Raw genomic sequence first — 20751 nt, forward strand, 5'->3', positions numbered from 1 at the left:
AACCGAGCCAAACGATGATCCTCTAATATATTCTCTCAAAATAGATTAAAAGCAGAAATGTGATGCTGGGTCCATAAAAACATAAAGTTCATGCGTTTATTTTCACATTTTAACTAAACCACATGAACACAAAACACTTCACTGACCCTGATACAAAAATGCATTAATTAAAAGAAAAACACAACAATAAACAAACAAACTGAAATCCTTTTATCTCATCCTGTTGCTTTCAAACACTTTAAAACTTATCAGTGATTATGGAAGAAATGAAAAAAAATGATGCAAGTCATTATAATGAGAAACTTTTCTTCTGTTAAACCTCAAATTAATATTTTTCATTTTTCATAATTTTGTGTGAGAAGAAATTGAAAATGTTTTGTCAATAAAGGGAAAAACAGTTTCTGTTACTTCCTAATTTATGTCACTGTGCTTAAAATAAGCAGAAGTGGTAGTATGCTATCAAACCGGCCTGCATTGAATTAACTTGATAAATGTAATCAGTGCAGTTCCTTACAGTGACCGCTAGATGGCAGCGATTAATTAAAAATACTCAGGTCAACATGAGTTCATCCAACATATTATTGAGCTATGTCACCTAAAATAAGAACATAAATCCTTATAATAATGAATGAATAATGAGCCTGTCCTGGTGAGCTCCTCCATACACCAACCAGAGTTAAAACAGACTGTTACACAACATTAAAAATAATCCATAAATGTATAATGGCTGCAACATCATATTTCAATATTATACAGAAAATATAAAGTGGAAATACTCAAGTTGATTAAAACTACTTGATTTGTGCACTACTTGAGTGAATGAATCAGCATTAATCAACATTATTTACAACAAACATACATATAAATATAATCCTTATCACAAGCCACAACAAGTATAAATCATATAGAAACCAAACCAAACATTTAACTAAGTAAAATAAAATAAATCCTCCCATACTTGATGTCAACCAGTGTATAAATACAGGAAGTAGTTGGTAAGTAGCACAGAAAGAAATAAAATATCAACAAACATATTAAATATAATATAGTAAAAAATATTAAATGATGTAATCACACAGAAAATCATATAGAAACTAAACCAAACATTTAACTAAATAAAATAAATCCTCCCATACTTGATGTCAACCAGTGTATAAATACAGGAAGTAGTTGGTAAGTAGCACAGAAATAAAATGATTTATTACTGAACACAGAAATAAACCAATAAACAACTAAACTAAATACTTGTCTGTTTTAATTTAACACTAAATGTTGCTGCTATGTGAACTGTAACTAAACATACTGCAAACCAAACAAACCCAGATTACAGATCATTGATGGACCTTTGGCAAACTAACAATTAACAAGCAGGTTTAAATTCAGTCAAATTACATTTTATCTTGAATAACATATAAACGACAATTACTTCTCAAATTCAAATAGATCAGAAATCTATATTACCAAAGTAGTAGTAGTAGAAAATTACTAAAATTGACAAATGATTACAAATATACAATATAAAAATAACAACAAACATAAAATATAATATAGTAAAAAATAGTAAATTATGTAATCACAGAAACATGTATAGCAGAGCTTTTTCACACTTTCTTTACAGTTTGTAAATATCTTACATTGAATTTTGGCATCATAGTTTTGTTCCATAACCTTGGTAAGTTACCTGTCTGGTTACCTGTCTACACATAATATACCAAATTACCACTGTTTAATGTTTCCAGCTGAGACTGTGAGAAAACTACAACACGTCATCATTATTTCTACTTTGCTGCTCTGACTGTGGTAAAACAGCGACGTCTCACTCTCTCCCAGCAGTAATCCTTCTCCTGCTGAAAGTCACAGTCAATTCTCTTCTGCTTCATTCATTAGTTTTAGCCCTCGTTAACTCTCAGTGTGATTCTGAGACGCTTGATAAATATGAGCCCAGGCTCACAGTCTGACTTATAACCTGTTATACTTGATCTTTTCTGCATCAAACAGCTCATGTTCAGAGACTTAAGTGAAGACGACAAAATCCAGATCCAGACTCCGGTCCAGATGGATCATCAGGATCCAGCTGATCCTCTCTCAACACTCCTGGATGTTCACTCACTCTGACAGAGATCATCAATCCTTCCAGCTGATGAGAGAAGAAGAAACAACAGAGGTGATAAATGAGTGTTTAGTGAGACTCACTTCATCAGCTGTCAGTCAGTGATGCAGCACATCCAGTATAAAGAGCAGCAGCCTTCCTGCAGACATCAACACAACAACAGTCGTCTTCACATCAACTCAAACACATGATCACAACAAGCTTCTGGCTCATCCGATTGGCTGACTGTTCTCTCTCTGTCTTTCTGTCCAATCCTGAAGCCTGTCACCATTCTCCTCTCACAGCTTCACTGAGCAGCACTGAGAAGGTTGGAGGTTCACCAGGAAATACTGGATCTTTGCTTTTATACTGACTGTGTTTAATACTAAACTGCTGAAACCAGCACAGAGTGACTCCAACTCTCTACTGACCTCAGAGTCTCCAGTCTGCAGTCTGGACTCTTCTGAAGATCAGACAGCTGCTTCATGTCTGAATCCTTCAGGTTGTTTTTACCCAACTGCAGCTCTCTCAGATGGGAGGGGTTGTCCTTCAGAGCTGAGACCAGAGAAGCACAGCTGATCTTTGACAAACTGCAGTTCTGCAACCTGAATAAAGAATAAATGATTTTTAAAAATTAAGAAAATGTGTGTGTATTCTGGAGGAGCAATATACGTAAAACCCCCCCCAAAAAAACACAAACACAATTCATTAAAGCACATTACTTATTACTGCACAATTCATGCAAATTTAACAAAGCCTGTCAAAGTTAACGTGTTAATCTCGATGCGATTAAGGATTGAGCAAAATGTATTAATTAATCTCAATCAAGATATACTGGTAAGAATTACTTTACATTGTTAATATGGTTTTAAAAACTGTTGTGAAATGCAAAATAAGAGAAGTTTAAACGTGATAAAAAATGTGATTAATCACAAATAACTATTGAAATTCAGCAATTAAGAAAATGTGTTTTTTGACAGCCCCATCTTAAAACATTAGTTGATCTTCTGTACACAGATGTTAACATTAATTTACTTTAACAACTTACAGTGAATATCTTCTACAGTTTTCAAAGACATCATGGATGTAAATTATAAATGTACAAAAATTAAGTTCAGCTGTTAAACATTAAGATCAACAATAGTAACAGACTGTCAGTGAACTGACCACAGTTCCTCCAGTCTGCAGTCTGGACTCTTCACAAAGTCACACAGAAGCTTCACTCCTGAATCCTGCAGCTTGTTTTGACCCAGACTCATCACTCTCAGATGGGAGGGGTTGTTCTTCACAGCTGAGGCCAGAGAAGCACAGCTGATCTCTGATAGATTGCACTGCCACACTCTGAATAAATAATAAATGATGTTACTTTAGAAGACAAAGTTCAAGCTTGAAATCATTCAGTGTTTCATAATCTGTTCAGAGCTGAAGAAGGTTTAAATGTAGAAGTTTAGAAAATGGAAACTCCAAACAGCTGAACCCAACAGGATGCAGGTTAAAAACTGTCAAATACAAACAGTGAAAAAGAGCTCTCATTAATATTAATGATAACATGCTGCTACTTCAATAAAGATGTAGTGACTTCACCTCTTAAACTCTGCAGCTCCACCACTGACTCCATCTATACTAACTCATGTTGTGCAGCCAAACAAGTTAAAAAGTGCAAACAGACTAAAATATGACACATCTATATTTTTAGAACTACATGTGCAAAACAGTTGACCAATAATAATGAAATACATCATTTGCAAGGGCTTCATCATTTCAGAATATAAATGCTATCCCATAAAGCAACACATGGACTGTCAATATTTGATGTTTACTTTTTTCTTGTAATGTAATAAATAATATTCATTAAAGATTATAAAGATGGTTTGAAATGAATCAGAGCTCAGCCACATTGTTCTGGACATGGAAACAAAGTTTTTGCCACTGATATTAAAACACATCTCTTCTAATCTCTCTCCATAATGCTCTGTTAGCTACGGAGTCACATTTGATTGGCTGACCTTTAGTAAATGCCTCTGAGTACATTATGAGCAAACATTAAACCTCAACTTGATTAATGTTGACTTAACTTTATATTGTTGAGCCAACTTTTTGTAACTGAATTAGTTGAGACAACATGTTATATTGTGTTGTTAAAATATCAGAGGATACATACTGAGTGAATGTATAGATTTAAGTTGAGCCAACTTTTTTGTGCTGACTTGCTTTTAAAGAGAAATACTGAACAAACAAGGAGAGCAAACAAATAGTGTCTTTAGTCTTTATACAACATTGTTATTTTATTTTATTTTAGCATTTTTAATTTTCAAAATCCAAAGTTGATTCTTGTTTAAAACATTATCAGGCAGATTAACTAAAAAATAAAATATGTAACATTAATGTGCAGTGATTTATTTATTTATATATTTGAGTTTTTTAACACTACAGTGCATGTATGTATTATAAGAGCTATTATAATACATACATGCAGAGTTATTTCACACATATACACTATAAAAGTCAGAGCGGCAGTTAGTGACAGTAGAAAGGAAGGACATGATGGAGGGATGTAAAGAGCAGGGCTAAGAGGAACATGTTTGGGGGGTTTATTGTAGAGTGGAAGCAGTGGAACGGGCAGAAAATGCTTGTTGAGGGACACAAATGTCTGTAAAAGGACTACCATTAATTAAAAATATATAAATTAGTATTATTGTCTACTTTTAATTAATTATTTTTTAAAACAAACATCAGTCCTGATAACAATAATAATAATGTTCAGGATTTTAACCCTTTAAATGCCAGTTTGTTTACATATGCCTGATTTTTTAATGTAAAGAAAAAAAGAGAGAAAATGAATTAATTTCTATTAGGGCTGTCAAACGATTAATTTTTAAAATCGCGATTAATTGCAGAATTCCCATAGTTAATCGCGATTAATCACATTTTTAATTGCATGTTTAACCCTTAAACAGTGTTGTGTTATAAAATTTGAGAGTTTAAGCCAGTTTCTGTTCTGTTCAGTTAAAGTGCTGTTTTTCCCCGAGTGTCTGTGAACGCATCTTGAGAGTGAGACTTGCAGCGTGCAGGTGTGTTGTTGTTGTTAGCCTCTGAGAAGAAGACGGCAGCACGTGTGTGGCTAAGGAGCTACTACATTAGGTTTGGTTGTTTTGGTGTTAGCTACGGCCCACAGTAGCCTGTGTAATAAAAAGGAATAAAGAGCCAGCTAAACCGGCTAACGTCTCGGTGTTTATTGAGGGACGTTACAATATATTAAAAATATGAGTGGAAATATTTTACTTACATCTCATTTTCCATCCCTGCCTGTTGAAGGGTTTAAATCCTCTTATTTTACATTTCAAGGCAGTTTTAAGCCCATAATGTAAAGCATTTCTTACCAGAGTGTCTTAACTGGGAATCGATCACGGCTCTGCTGCACACTCCAAAACACTTGGCTGCACCTACCACGTACTCCGGTGGTAGTTAAACTCCGTTTGACACAGGTTGCATTTTACTTTTGACTTGTCAACTGAAGCGTCTGGAAGTGTTTTAAAGTTAAACAAGCCGTTCAAAAGTCCAGTAGCTCTCTTACTTTCCATCAGCGCGGTAGGTTTACTGCAGGAGGCCACTTCAAAGCATAGCGCTACAGCTAGAGGAGCCGTCTACGGGAGAGTAGAAGGGACAAAAAGGCTTGCAAAATTGAAATGCGATTAAAAAATATTAACGCGTTATGGATTGCATTAATGTAATCGCGATTAACGCGCTAACGCTGGCAGCCCTAATTTCTATATAATAAATGCAAAGTGAATTATTTTGGGGGAGATTATCACAGTCTGGGAAATGTCAATGATTAACAACAACACTGATTTTGATGCACTATTATTCCCTCTGAGATCCTTAGAGACAAACATGTCCCCATTGAAACCCATTATAACAACGCTTATTAACCCCCCTGTTAAATATTGACTCTTTCATGCATTCCTGTGTTCTGGGCTCATCCTAAGTCAGTCAGACTGACTGACTTAGGATGGACTATTTCACTGTCATGATGAGTGAATATTGTAGAATTCCACATTAGTAGTAATATCAGAGCTGTCAACATTCCCGTTTTCTCTCGTATTTTACAGCCACAACTTTGTTTGTTTTATTTTGAAAGCTTAGACAGGAAGCCACCGCAGCTCCGTTAGTTTGACAGAAGCTGAAACACAGCGAAATGTTTTTAACTGTAAATAAAAGTGCACATTTTCTAGCCTGCGTCAGACGATGCTGAGTTTACTGACTAATTATTAAAAACCAGGATGTGGTGCGTGAACTATCTCATCTTAACCATAGACTGTAGATCTTAACTCACTCGGCAGGAAGCGCAACACTGAAAAGGGTCCCGTCTGAAACAGTGTCGTAATGAAATACACCGGTATGGCGGTACATTAAAAATTAATATCACGTCTACTCTGCACACTCTCCAAAGCGTTACGTTGTTTTAGGGCTGAGCCATATAGGACTAGTTATCTTCTTTTGTGAGGATTATATAGTTAAATGACTGAAGTTGTCGAAGCTTGATAAGCGCAGTTTCAGGAGCGGGAACACACACCAATTACACCCCTTCCGGCTCCTATATAAACAGACCTAACAGCTTCCCCCTCGTTCACTCTCGCTTTCGAGTTTCCCTCCCCCCCGCCCTCTCTTCTGTTCTTCTCTCCTCTCTTATAGGTTCCTGGGGGTTCGTCACTGCCCGGGCGCAGCGGCGGATCCTTCGTCCGACCTCCCCACACCGCATCAAGAATCACCGTATCAAGAATCGTTCCGCATCAAGAATACACAATTCATTCAAATTCTGTCAATAAATCCGTTAAAACGTAGCTCGTTGGTGATGTGTTCCTTGCTCGTGAATGATCATTTCCCAGCGTCTCTGTCTCTGCTGTACGGAGGCTCAGCTCCGCCTCGCTGAGACAGAGAGGAGCAGCTAACGTTAGCCTCTGCTGCTGTTTGCTGTCACTTCTCGTCCCGTCGCTCTCCTCTGCTCTCAGTCTGTTCAATGCAGGAATATTACTACTTTATTCCTCCTCACTGTAGAAAAGGACCCTGAACCATGAGAGACTATGGTGGTGAGACCTCAGTCGACCCTCTAGGGCAGGGGTGTCAAACATGCGGCCCGCGGGCCAGAACCGGCCCACCCAGGGGTCCAATACGGCCCACTTTCCTTCCTGTGTTCTTTTCATACCTTCCATCTGTCCTTCCATCCTTCCTTTCTTCCTTCTGTCCTTCCTACCTTTCTTTCCTCCTTCCTTTTGCCTGTCTTTCCTTCTTTCCTTCCTTATCTTTTCTTTGTTCCTTCCTTCCTTCCTTATCTTTTCTTTGTTCCTTCCTTTCTTTCTTCCATCTGTCCTTCCTCCCTTCCTTTCTTCCTTATGTCCTTCCTCCCTTCCTTCTGTCCTTCCTTCCTTCATTGCTTTCTATTTAAATTACATAGTGTTCTAAAGTAAAAGGTCACACATCAGATCAAATTATGTGGCCCTTGAATGAAAATGAGTTTGACACCTCTGCTCTAGGGGGGTCCGGGATACATTTTTAAGTTAAATGCATCATTCTGGTTCACTCTGAGAGCAACATGAAGAGCTTACATCTATTTAAACAAATTAATTGTGTTCTAAACTATTTAGTGCTTTAATTATTAAACTACTGATTGAACATTGATGACACAGTAAAAAGTCACACCCACAAAACACAGGAAATACATTTTACCAGTTAATAAATGTTTGAAACAAACCATCAAAAAAAGACTAATGTCCATATTTCAGCTGTGAAACAAAGGGCAGAGCAGCTCAAATTAGACTATGGAGGGCCGCCACAGTCTGTATAATTAATGGGAAACACTGGGGGGAGTTGCTTCATCAGAAAGCGGCTACAGGACGCTGTTGTGTTAGCTGTGGTCGAGCGAGCTAGAGAGTGAATGAAGAGAGGGAGCGCTGACAGTAAGAAAGCCGGTGAATCAGATCAATAAAACGTTATTTTCTGATTGTTTCACAGCGGTTACGTTCAACAGCACTAATAAACTTCCTCACACACCTCCACTCAACCTGCAGCTCAGCCTCAAACCTCTGAATGTGAAACACCTGCTGCTGTTTAAAACACAGCAGCAGCTTTATGCTGCTTTAGTTGCTTCAGTTTAAAAAGTCTTAATGAGAGATCTTCTTTATTTCCATCTGTACAATAAATCAACTCTGATCCTGATCCACTTCTAAGACATCTGGAAGTCTTTTATTGGTCAGCAGACAGTTAGTTTAGTTATTAGAAGAAACAATGTAGAAAAGATATTTAGTGAAACAGTATTTATATGTTCCTCAGTAATAAACTAGTTGAACTTAGATAATCACTTCTGCTTTCTTTGTTTCAGAGCTGAAATATGGACATTAGTCTTTTTGATGGTTTGTTTCAAACATTTATTAACTGGTAAAATGTATTTCCTGTGTTTTGTGGGTGTCATCACTGTTCAACCAGTAGTTAAATTACTAAAGCACTAAAACATTTCTAGATATAACCTGTTAATGTTGCTCTCAGAGTGAAACCAGAACCAATAGCAGACCTCTCTAAGTGGAAGACTCAATCATTAATACACCTGTCAGTTTCCTGCTATGACGTCATAATGTTTGCTGAGTCCATCGAGTGGTATTTAGCTATGAACAGTCACTTCATAAAGTATTCAGACCCCTTCCTCTATTATTACATACTGTATAATGTTATAGTGTCAATTTAATGTTGAATAAATATTTTCTCCATCAGTCTACACTCAATAAGCCAAACTGACAAAGTGAAAACACATCTTACACCTTTCTGCAAATTTATTAAATTATGAAAGTTGTTTTTTCTCTCTTGACTCATTTGTATACATTTCTGAAAATGTGTTGACTTTTTCAGTATGGGTCATTTCCAGACAAAGCATGATGATCCGCTTCGAGGGAAAGACTCCTCACCCTCTGCTGATGTTTTTTTCATGCGTTACTCTTTCAGACTGCATCCAAGAAACTTCAGGCAGGGAGCAGCTCTGATTGGCTCACACAGGCTCAGATCAGACAGTGGTTTAAGGAGCGCTTGATTTGCTTCACAGTGGAATAAATGCTTTGATTCGGGGCGCTCTACGGACAGAGGAAGCATCAATATCGCTCGATCACATTAATTTAATCGAAGCCAAAATTAAAATGTGATTAATTGTGCAGCCCTACAGTTGACCAATAATAATGAAAGACCTGCATCACTTCCAAGGGCTTCATCATTATGTATATTTAATAAACATAAGAGCGATCCTGTAAAGCAGCACATGGACTGTCAGTAGCTGCTGTTTAAACTTTATCACTTTGAGCACAGACAGCAGAAAGTGAAAGTCTGCTCATTAGTTAATGTGCACTGTTTGTATTAGTGTTGACATCAGTCTGATACTGCAGACAGCTGCTGGCTGCTGTTAGCTCCCCGGCAGCTAGAGACACACTGAATACAGTAGAATCTGATCACTGTTCAGTCCACTTCCACAGTTTCACATCTCAGAGTCACAGATAATATCTTGTTAACAAACACAATCAGAGAGCTCAGATCAGTGTGTGGAGTCTTGTTTCAGTCTGTTCCTCTTGTAGATGTGATGCTTAGATCCCTACAAGACAGCCAGAGTCAGCTGACCATCCTGAGTCATCACAGTCCCGTAAACTGCAGCGAGTCCACCGACTGACACTTTTCATGGCTCGGTTTCTGGGACTGTTGTGACTCTAGGCCGGTGGTCTCCAACCTGCTCCTGGAGAGCTACTGCCCTTAATGTTTTAGGTATCTCTGCACTCTAACACACCTGATTCTAATAATTAACTCATTATCAAGCCCTTTGATGAGCTTCAGCTGCTTGATAATGAGCTAATACTTAGAATCAGATGTGTTAGAGTGGGGAGATATGTAAAACATGCAGGGCAGTAGCTCTCCAGGAGCAGGTTGGAGACCACGGCTCTAGGCAGCTAATATAGCAGCTAGCATCTATGTTGCTTTTTAACTTAAAATAACATTTAAGTGCATGTTGTAATAACTCGATTTCCACCCAGCAGACATTTTACTCATCATGCTGCTCTAACTGAACCATTTACAACAAGTAACCACTGCAGACACACAACACAGTGCACATGTTCACATTTACTGAGTAAAGGTGTAAATGCAAAGATCCATCTCTGGATTTCAACTATGGATTATTTATCATTCAAATAAGAACCACGATTAATCAGATTAAGTATTTTTTTGTCCAGCCCTCAAGTTTAGAAGATGGAAACTCCAAACACCTGAACCCAACAGGAAGCAGGTTAAAACTTTCAAATATCAAAGGAAAAGAGATGAAGAGGTTCAGAGTGAATTATCCAGTATTGAATTCTTCTTGTTATATAAAGGTTTTAAATGTGCAGCTCAACATTAATCTGACACAGCTGATGGACTAAACCACTGATGAAGAAAATAGACTTTACCATTAATATACTCAGTGTGGATCAGCCTAATATCAGCTTTATGTCTGCAGTTTAGTGTCATCACAACTGTCACATCTTATTCATGTCAGCACAGAAGTAAAAATGTTGTCTTACCTCAGATCCTCCAGTCTGCAGTCTGAACTCTCAAGAAAGTCACACAGTAGTTTCATCCCTGAATCCTGCAGCTTGTTTCCTCCCAGATTCAGCTGTCTCAGATGGGAGGGATTGGACTTCAGAGCTGAGACCAGAGGAGCACAGCTGATCTCTGACAAACTGCATTCATTCAATCTGAATAAAGAATAAATGATGGATATAAAAATAAATTTACAGTCCAGATGTGTTCAGGTTTTAAAAGTGTGTGTGTGTGTGTGTGTGTGTGTGTGTGTGTGTGTGTGTGTTCTGAAGGGTCAATATCAGTAAACAAACACAAGTCATGAAAACCAGAAGTAAAAATGTTGTCTTACCTCAGATCCTCCAGTCTGCAATCTGGACTCTCAATAAAGTCACACAGTAGTTTCATCCCTGAATCCTGCAGTTTGTTTTCACTCAGTCCCAGCTTTCTCAGATGGGAGGGGTTTGACTTCAGAGCTGAGACCACAGAAGCACAGCTGATCTCTGACAAACTGCAGTCCTGCAACCTGAATAAAGAATAAATTATGTAGATAAAAATGATGTATAGTCCAAATAGATAAATTCAAGTTTTATATGTTTCTCTCCCTGTGTGTGTGTGTGTGTGTGTGTGTGTGTGTGTGTGTGTGTGTGTGTGTGTGTGTGTGTGTGTGCGCTGAATGATCAATATCAGTAAACAAACATTACTCATCAAAACACATTAAAATGAAATGAAAAATATAACTTAATGGATGTAAGTTATATGCACGTAAATGTTCAGTTGTTAAACATAAAGATCAACAATAGTAACAGACTGTCAGTGAACTGACCTCAGAGTCTCCAGTCTGCAGTCTGAACTCTGCAGGAAATCACCCAGAAGCTTCACTCCTGAATCCTGCAGCTTGTTGTTACACAGATTCAGCAGCTTCAGATGGGAAGGGTTGTCCTTCAGAGCTGAGGCCAGAGAAGCACAGCTGATCTCTGACAACCTGCAGTTCTCCAACCTGAATAAAGAATAAATGATGTTACTTTAGAAGACAAAGTTCATGCTTGAAATCATTCAGTGTTTCATAATCTGTTCAGAGCTGAAGAAGGTTTAAATGTAGAAGTTTAGAAAATGGAAACTCCAAACAGCTGAACCCAACAGGATGCAGGTTAAAAACTGTCAAATACAAACAGTGAAAAAGAGCTCTCATTAATATTAATGACAACATGCTGCTACTTCAATAAAGACGTAGTGACTTAACCTCTTAAACTCAGGCACTAAAGCAAAAATCTTCTGGCTGAATTTTTTAACTAATAACTAAAAAACTAATAAACTGTTCACCATCTATCTTGTCATAGAAACCCTTCTGCGGTCGCTTCCTGGAATTTAAGGTAAAACAAGGTGGAAACAGCTGAGAAAACTAGATTATATTTCACCCACTAACCATTGCTGCTCTTTACTAAATTAAATGGAAAAGCTTACAGGTAATAATAATTAGGGGTGTGTATTGGCAAGAATCTGGCGATACGATACGTATCACGATACAGGGGCAACAATATGATATATTGCGATATATTGCGAGACTTTAGGAACAACAATATATTGAGTTTCTTTGAAAGAATTTAATTGTAAGAAAACTGTAGCACATAGCACACACAATGTTGTTACATGCTTAACATCAGCTTGCTTAAGAAACACACGCATTTGCAGGATTTTTGGATAAACAAATGAAAAAAATAAGTTAACAGATTTCTTGACTCTGTTAAAAGGTGGGAACATCCCTATGTTCCCCTATCACATACAAAGCGGGGAACCATAGGGATGTTGATCCCGTCTACAGTTAGCCAGTTAGCTGAGATAGCAGCCGACTTAGCCGCTGAGTTAGCAGATGAGTTAGCTGCCGAGCTAGCAGCGGAGTTAGCCGCTGAGCTAGCAACCGAGTTAGCCGCGATCGGGGAACATAGGACCCGGGGAACATAGGTACGCTCCCGTTAAAAGGTTATCCCTTAACTATAATAAGCAGGTTGAAATTTCTGAAGTCGAAAAAGAAAATTCAAAGTCACTGGAACATCTGCTCTTTATGTGCAGGCTGAAGAAATTAATATCAGCCTTTCAGTAAAAGTCTCAAATACTTGCAAATATATGCAGTCCCTGTGTATAATCTAACATAACAATACATCTGGCGTTGCAGAGTTTACACACCGCATGGCTCTTGTCGTAGTCGTAACTGCCTTCCTTTGTTTTGAAACCAAAATATGCCCAAACATCAGCTTTAAAAGCTGCTGGAGCTGGCTGTAGCCTCTCGTCCTCAGCCATCGCCGGTGAACTGTGCTAAGTTAGCGGTTAGCATGCAGTTTGCCACAGACTGGCACTCTCGCGGGATTTAGGTTAGTTAGGTTAGGTTACTTTATTGGTCTCCCTAGGGAGAAATTTATCTTGGAGACAGGGACAGTGTTGCATAAATAACATACAATAAAAAACAAAACAACATGCAATACAGACATACGGTAAAAAGACAGACAGTGGTGGAACAAACGCAACCTGACATTGGATGATCCTACTCATGTACCGCCATATACCCCCTCCTCCCCATCAAAGCATTCACACAGGCATTCACATCACCTCCCATCACCCCCTCCACATCACCATAGCAACCTACCAAAACATTCATTCCATCATAAATATGGGTTCAGTCACACATCCCAGCATTCCATCACAGATACTCATAGATCCGTTCATTCACATACATCCACCCATTATCTGGAGTCATAATACACAAATTCATTTCCATACATAAAACCATCACATACATTCATTTCTGGTTGTTAAGAAGCTTAATTGATATAGGAACAAAAGAGTGTTTATATCGATTGTGCCTGCACAGAGGAAGTCTATATCTCTTCCCAGAATTCAGAAGAGCATATTCAGTGTTCAAAACGTGAGCACTGTCCGATAAAATGGCATTTGTCTGTCTCATAGTCGCCTGCTCAAACAGGTCCTGTGGATTAAGGGGGGGTGTTGTTCCCATAATCTTACCTGCAGTTCTAACTAGGCTTGAGATCTCAGCTCTGGATTTAACTGTTAGATTACCAAACCAGCTGGTGATTCCATAACGGAGGACTGACTCAATTGTTGCTCTGTAAAAAATCAACATAATATTTTTACAGACTCCAAAAACCCTGAGCCTACGTAAAAAATGAAGACGCTGGTGGATTCTGGCACACACATTGGCCACCTGTGTGCGCCAGCTCAGGTCGCTGTCAACATGTACTCCCAAGTACTTGAAGGTTTTCACCTGTTTGATATCTTCAGGACTATGGTCTCCAACTGATCTAGGATCAAGCAGCATCTCTACAGATTTTATTGTGTTAATATGCAGCAGATTCGCATCACACCAGTTGACAAACTTGTCAACTGCAGTTCGGTGAACACTTAAATTATTATTGGCATTGAGCAGGCTAAGAATGACTGTGTCATCAGAAAATTTTACTATGAATTGGTTTGGCTCAGAACTGACACAGTCGTTGGTATACAACGTGAACAGAAAAGGTGAACTGACACACCCCTGAGGGGCACCAGTGCTACATTCAGCCAAATCAGACAGAGCTGAGTTGAACTTGACCTGCTGTGGCCTATTGGATAAAAAGGAGTAGTACCACCTCACTAAAAAAGGGTTAACATTCAACTGAACTAGTTTTTTAAGAAGGATGTGTGGCTGGATAAGATTAAAAGCAGAACTAAAATCGACAAAAAGAAGTCTGACATATCCAGCTGGATTTTCTAGGTGCTTCAGGGCAAGATGCATTATAGTCGCTATAGCATCACTTGTGCTGCGGCAAACTGATATTTATCAAGCACTGGTTCCACAGCTATTCGAAGTTTCCCTATCAAGATCTTCTCTAGTGATTTAAAAACATTTGAGGTTATGGCCACCGGCCGGTAGTCATTGTCCTCCTTGGGACTGACCTTTTTAGGTATGGGAATTACTATTGATTTTTTCCAGAGCCTTGGCACTGGAATGCCTATTTCATTGTTCCTTTGGCGCGGAGGACATGATGACTGCTGCCAAATAGCCGCCGGAGGTTTACATAAAAATTAACAAACGCCTTGTAGGAGGGACCCAAGATGGCGGAGTCAGCAGCAGCACTTTCAGCTGGGTCAGCAAGAAAACAACAAATTGAGTCCATAAAACCTTACATTCAAGACCAGCACCCAACCACAATATAGAAAAACGAACCCGACATGGAGAAATAACTTTTGGACAGCCTAGTTACGGCTACCTCGAGTAGTTTGACTGTTTTCATCAAGATTTGAAAAAATGGCTAATGCTAAAAACGCTAACATGTCGGATCATGATTATGACCTCACAGCCCTCCAGGAGGCATGTGATGAAGACGTGTTTGAGGAGATGGATGAAGGTAAAACAACTTGTAATAACGACCACACACCACTGCCAAGCCCCAACCCCAAGAAACTCAAGAAAATGGATGACAGAGAACAAGAAAAAAAAGAGAGGTCAGCAACAAAAGCATATTTGAAGCCGTTCAAACAGTACTCAAAAAGCTTGACGAGCGGCTAAAGACTCTTGAATTCCGCATAGAGGCAAACACTAAAGCTGTCAAAGAGAACAATAAGGAAATTGTAAAAATGCAGAAACAAATTGAAACCCTGACAAGTAAAAATCATTCCTTCAAAGAAATATGCCTAAAATATGCCGAAAATGCAAAGTACAAGAGAAGGTGGGATCTCAGATTACTGGGATTAAAAGAAGGAGAAAACGAGGATACAAAAGAAGTGGTCGTCGGCATCCTCACAAGGGTGATTCCTGTGGCAGTGGACAAACTCAGGGAGATGGTAGACACGGTCCATCGACTTGGTAGGAAGAACCACGCTGCACAAAACAAGATGCCGAGACCCAGTGCCGCTGCTAAGCTTTTGGGGGCCCTAAGCATAAATGGTCAGGGAGCCCCCCCCCTCCCAATTTATTTTAAAATTGACATGAAATATACATATAATTATGAAAATGTATATTAAGCAAAATATATAAAACAAAATGTCAAAAACATTCTTAACAGCAGCATTACAATATAATATGTAGCTGATAGTTATAATTTATCACTGTTCATACTATTATTGTCATTTTGTACATGTTTCAAGTGTCTTTGTGGCTGTGTTGCTTAAGAGGGCTGTCAACTTTTATTTTGAAAATACCGCTTTTATTTTGACATTCTGTGTTTTTGCTGCGCTGTGGCAGAGAGTGAGAAGTAAACAGGAGAAGGTGAAGACGCACATGTGCTGTAGTTAAGCTAAACTGTAAAGTTAAGGACCAGTTTCCATGGTTACAAGGTGTCTGCCGAGACCCATCATCATACAACGCGGTCTATTCGGAACGAAATATGGAAAAAATCCAAAGGTGCGAGAGTTTGCAAGGAGCTGAAAATGTACTTCAGGGAGGACTTCTCTAAAGAGGACAGAGAAGCTCGGGCAAAGCTGTGGTCAACAGTGGAGGAAGCTCGACGAAGCGGCAGGAAAGCTTTCCTAAAGGAGGGATATGCTGTGATAGATGGACGGAGAATTGAGCCTTAAAATGTGGACATCAAAAGAGTCACATGGTCTTCATCATATGGTAGCATACGAAAGGTAAAATGATTAACCTCATTTTCTACATGTTTGAACAGTTAGAGTAAAGGGTTAATTCAAAGAGTAGAGAAAAAACCACTTGAATAGAGAAATAAAATAAACAAATTCAAAAGATAAGAAACAAAACTAAAGAAAGGGGGAAAAAAATAATAATTTAAGGTTGGTTGCTTTGAAACTTGGTATTTTTGGACAACATGCTCATTCCTGCACATAGTTATTTTATACAGCGCATTCAAGAGTTTTATAGAGTAAAAATGTCTATTTTGTTTGTTTCTATTAATGTTAGAGGTTTGAAAAATATTGTTAAACTCAAGGCTATTTTTTAATTTTGTAAGGAACAAAAGGCAAATTGTGTTTTCTTACAAGAGACTCACTCAGGATCAGCAGATGAAAAACTATGGAGACAGCAGTGGGGAGAGGAACTGCGCACTCAGCAGGTGTTATGGTGTTATTTAATAGATTACCAGGAAAGATCATTGAACATAAAAGTGTTACGGATGGACACTGGATTTTGATGGTAGCAGAGATACATGACCAAAGGTTCATCTTAACATGTGTTTATGGATATAATAATAGAACCAACAATAGAGCCATGATGGAAAGTTTAGGATTACTCATAAACGAGTGGAAAATTATATATCTGACAGAAAAAGTTATTATTGGTGGAGATTTTAATATAGCTCCGAATTCATGGATGGATGGAATACCTCATAGAGGTCAGCAACCTGAATATGATGATGTTCTAACCAATTTATGTACAATAACAAACACAGTGGACTATTGAAGGATATCTAATCCCACCTCCTTAAAATATACGTGGAACAGTGCTTCAGATAATACTCGATATTCAAGATCAGATTATTGGCTTACTTCTCAGATGTTATGCAAGGAGGCAACGAAGTGTGAGATTTCAGCATCCCCTCTTACAGATCATTGTCTGATTAGTTTACAGTTGTTCAACCAACTATTAAATCACATCATATTTGGAAATTTAACAACAATTTGTTATTAAATGAAGGGTTCTGCAAACAGGTCAAAGCTCTGTATCAAAATGTTATTATGCTCCAAATGTCAAATTTAAGCAAATGGGAATGGTTCACATTTAAACTCAAACAGATAGCAATTGAAACTGGAAAAGAAATATCACAGATACGCAAATGTAAACAAAAAGAAGTAATTTAAAAATAAACAAGTTATGTAACAATTAGGAACTTTCAATAGAGGAAAAGGGAGAGTTACACTCCCTCCAAATTCAACTAGACGATCTCTACATGAATAAAGCAAATGGGGCATTTATAAGATCAAGAGCCAGGTGGCTTGAACAAGGAGAGAAACATTCAGCCTACTTTTTTGGACTAGAAAAACGCAGGCAAAGCAAAAAAAAGATTTCTAAATAGAAGAAAAATGACAAATAATAATTGGAGATCAAAAACAAGTAAATGAAGAAATATGGCTTTTCTACAATAATCTATATAAATCAAACTATCAAGATGCAGACTGTGACTTCCTTTTTGAATCAGTTAAAGACAAAATTAAAAAACTTGATGAGGAGGAAAAGAACATTGTAGAAGAGGATCTAAATATAACAGAAATAGAAATGGCAATAAAGTAGATGAAAAATAAAACTCCCCAGGAATCGATGGTATAACAATAGAGTTCTATAAACACTTCTGGAATGACATCAAAGATCTGTTGTACAAGTCTTTTAAAGAATGTATAGAAAAAGGAAGTTTATCTTCTTCCATGAAAACAGGTTTGATAACTCTATTGCCCAAACCAAATAAGGATTTAATGAAATGAGATAACTGGAGGCCAATAACACTTCTTTGCAATGATTATAAAATATTAGCTCTTGTATTTGCTAATCGACTTCAACATGTGTTGGCCGGACTGGTAGATGAGTTTCAGTCAGCTTTCATTAAAGGTAGGAATATACACAACAATGTCAGATTCATTTTGGATATGATTGATTATCAATCCTTCATTGAATCAGAAAGTCTCATTTTATTCAGTGATTTCTTTAAAGCATTTGATTCTATTGAACACGACTTTTTGATTCAAACTCTAAAAAAATGTGGATTTGGTGACAAGTTTTTATTAAAATGTTCTATAATGATATAAACAGTTGTATTTCTCTTAATCCAGGAATGACCCCAAGAATAAACGTTTCTCGTGGGATCAGACAAGGATGTCCCATATCACCAAAACTCTTCATTTGATGCACTCAGCTACTGGCATACTTGATTATAAATCACTCTGAACTAAAAGGAGTTACACTTTTTGTCTATGAATTTGGGATCAGTCAGTTTGCTGATGATACGGTATTTTTTCTAAAAGATAAATTAGTAATAGAAAAAGCTTTAAATGTAATTTCCATATTTTCCAAAGCATCTGGTTTGAGTTTAAATTTGGACAAATGTGAACTATTGCCACTATATCCTTGTAAAGATGTTGAGATTATGTCACTTCCTGTAAAAAGTGAGGTGAAATATTTAGGAATAAAACTAATTAAAGATGCCAAATTAAGGGAGGAAAAACATTTTCATGAAAAACTAGAGATTATGAAAAAAACCCTAAATCATTGGTTTATAAGAGATCTATCCATTTTTGGCCGAAACATATTATCTAAGGCGGAGGGCATATCGAAATTGTTTTATCCATGCCAATCTTTGTATGTTACTTCTCAAAACATTAAGAAAACAAATTCCATAATTTACAATTTTATATGGAAAAATAAAACCCATTATATTAAAAAGTCACATTTGGTCAAAGATACTAATAAAGGAGGTTTAAAAACATTAGATATAGAATCAATGGTAGGGATGTTTACAGTAAATTGGATAAAAGCCTTTCTGTCACAAACTGAATCTATTTGGTTTCATATCCCCAGAAATATTTTTAAAAGAGTCGGAGGGTTTGAATTTTTGTTACAATGTGATTTTGAAATCACAAAGTTACCTTTGAAACTGTCAAAATTTCATGAACAAGTGTTAAGATACTGGAAAATGATATTTACCCACAACTTTAGTCCACATGGATCCACATTGTGGAACAACAGAGCAATGACATCAAATAGAAAAACCTTGTACATCAAAAATGGTGTGATAAGAAAATAATGTTTGTTGCTGACATGTTGGATGAACATGGTTCAATCTTATAACTCAACTCTTTCAATGAAACATGTAATATGCAGTGCTCTTACAGGGAATACAGCAACATATGTAAAGCTATTCCAGTTCCACTAATACAACTGATTAAAAATACTCTCTCATTCCAGTGTACAGATACTCTTACCAGATATTAAAACTGAACAAATGCTAATTACTGATAAAAAATGCAATAATAAAATAATATGAAAGATGTTCATGCAGAACCTTTTTTATGGTCATACAAGAGCAACAAACGTTAGAATAAGAGAGTCATCTAAAAATTATGAACACATTTACTAAATATCTGAAATGGCCAATCAGCCCAAAAGCCAAAGAATTGCAATTTAAAAATATGAATGTCTATTATCCAGCAGCAGAAACATGAAAGAAAAGGTTTGGATCTGAGGTTGAGCCATGTTGTATTTGTAATGCGGATTGTGAAACATACTGAACATCTTTTTTATTCTTGTTCAGTGACATCACATTTTTGGCAGGATGTTTTTGAATGGAGAGGTAATAAAATAGAAATATCACACCATTTGATAAACATCAGATTCTTTTATATAAAGATAATCTTACCAAAGAATTTTCAGAACTGGTCAATATTATTATAGTTTTGGGTAAATATCACATCCATTCAAGCAAATGGAAAAATAACCCCTCCCCCTCAATAGTTTGGTTAAAAAATGAACTAAATAAATATTTTTCTTCTTTGAAGTTGTTAAATGTAAACAAGCCAATTTGTAAATTGAGTGAAACTGCAATGAAATATTTGTTTTTATTAATGATATGAAAGTGCCTTGTATTTTCTTTTCTTTTTTATATATTTTTTAAACTATATCCTTTTATGTCTATAGCCTTGTAGATTTTATTTATAATGGAGATATCTTTGTATTGTAAAAATAATGCACATGTTTTCCTATCGAGAGTTTTTTGTATATTATGGAAATGATAATAAAGTTTATTGAAAAACAAATTGGATGTTAATTGTTAATTAAAAAATCGTTAAAGTGCTGTTGAATATCGATACGGTATCGTCAAATAAAACATCGCGATATTTAAGTGTATCGATATTTTCTTACACCCCTAATAATAATAATAATAATAATAATAATAATAATAATAATAATAATAATAATATAATAATAAGGCTGCAGTCTGTATAACCACAGTGGGGGTCGGAGGTATAAATGTTCAGTAATCGTTTGTATTTTATTTTAGCACCTTATGAGCTTCAGAAAATAGTTATTAACATTATAAAAACTCAAACGGTACATCAGAGCGTTGCAGTGACACAGAGAGGATTTTTAT

At 36.9% G+C, this 20751-nt stretch overlaps 1 protein-coding gene across 1 annotated transcript in view; it reads right to left on the reverse strand.

The window, feature by feature from the left end:
- LOC128360906 (NACHT, LRR and PYD domains-containing protein 14-like) overlaps positions 1-20751 on the reverse strand; it is a 423000-nt gene that overhangs the window by 376704 nt on the left and 25545 nt on the right. The window contains exons 9-11 of the mRNA XM_053321460.1: positions 11022-11195; positions 10672-10845; positions 2521-2694 (exon numbers count right to left, since the gene is read on the reverse strand). Coding sequence (XP_053177435.1) covers positions 2521-2694; positions 10672-10845; positions 11022-11195 — 522 coding nt within the window. The remainder of the gene's footprint in view (positions 1-2520; positions 2695-10671; positions 10846-11021; positions 11196-20751) is intronic.

This window comes from Scomber japonicus, chromosome 6, assembly GCF_027409825.1.
Source record: "Scomber japonicus isolate fScoJap1 chromosome 6, fScoJap1.pri, whole genome shotgun sequence".
Taxonomy (NCBI): domain Eukaryota; kingdom Metazoa; phylum Chordata; class Actinopteri; order Scombriformes; family Scombridae; genus Scomber; species Scomber japonicus.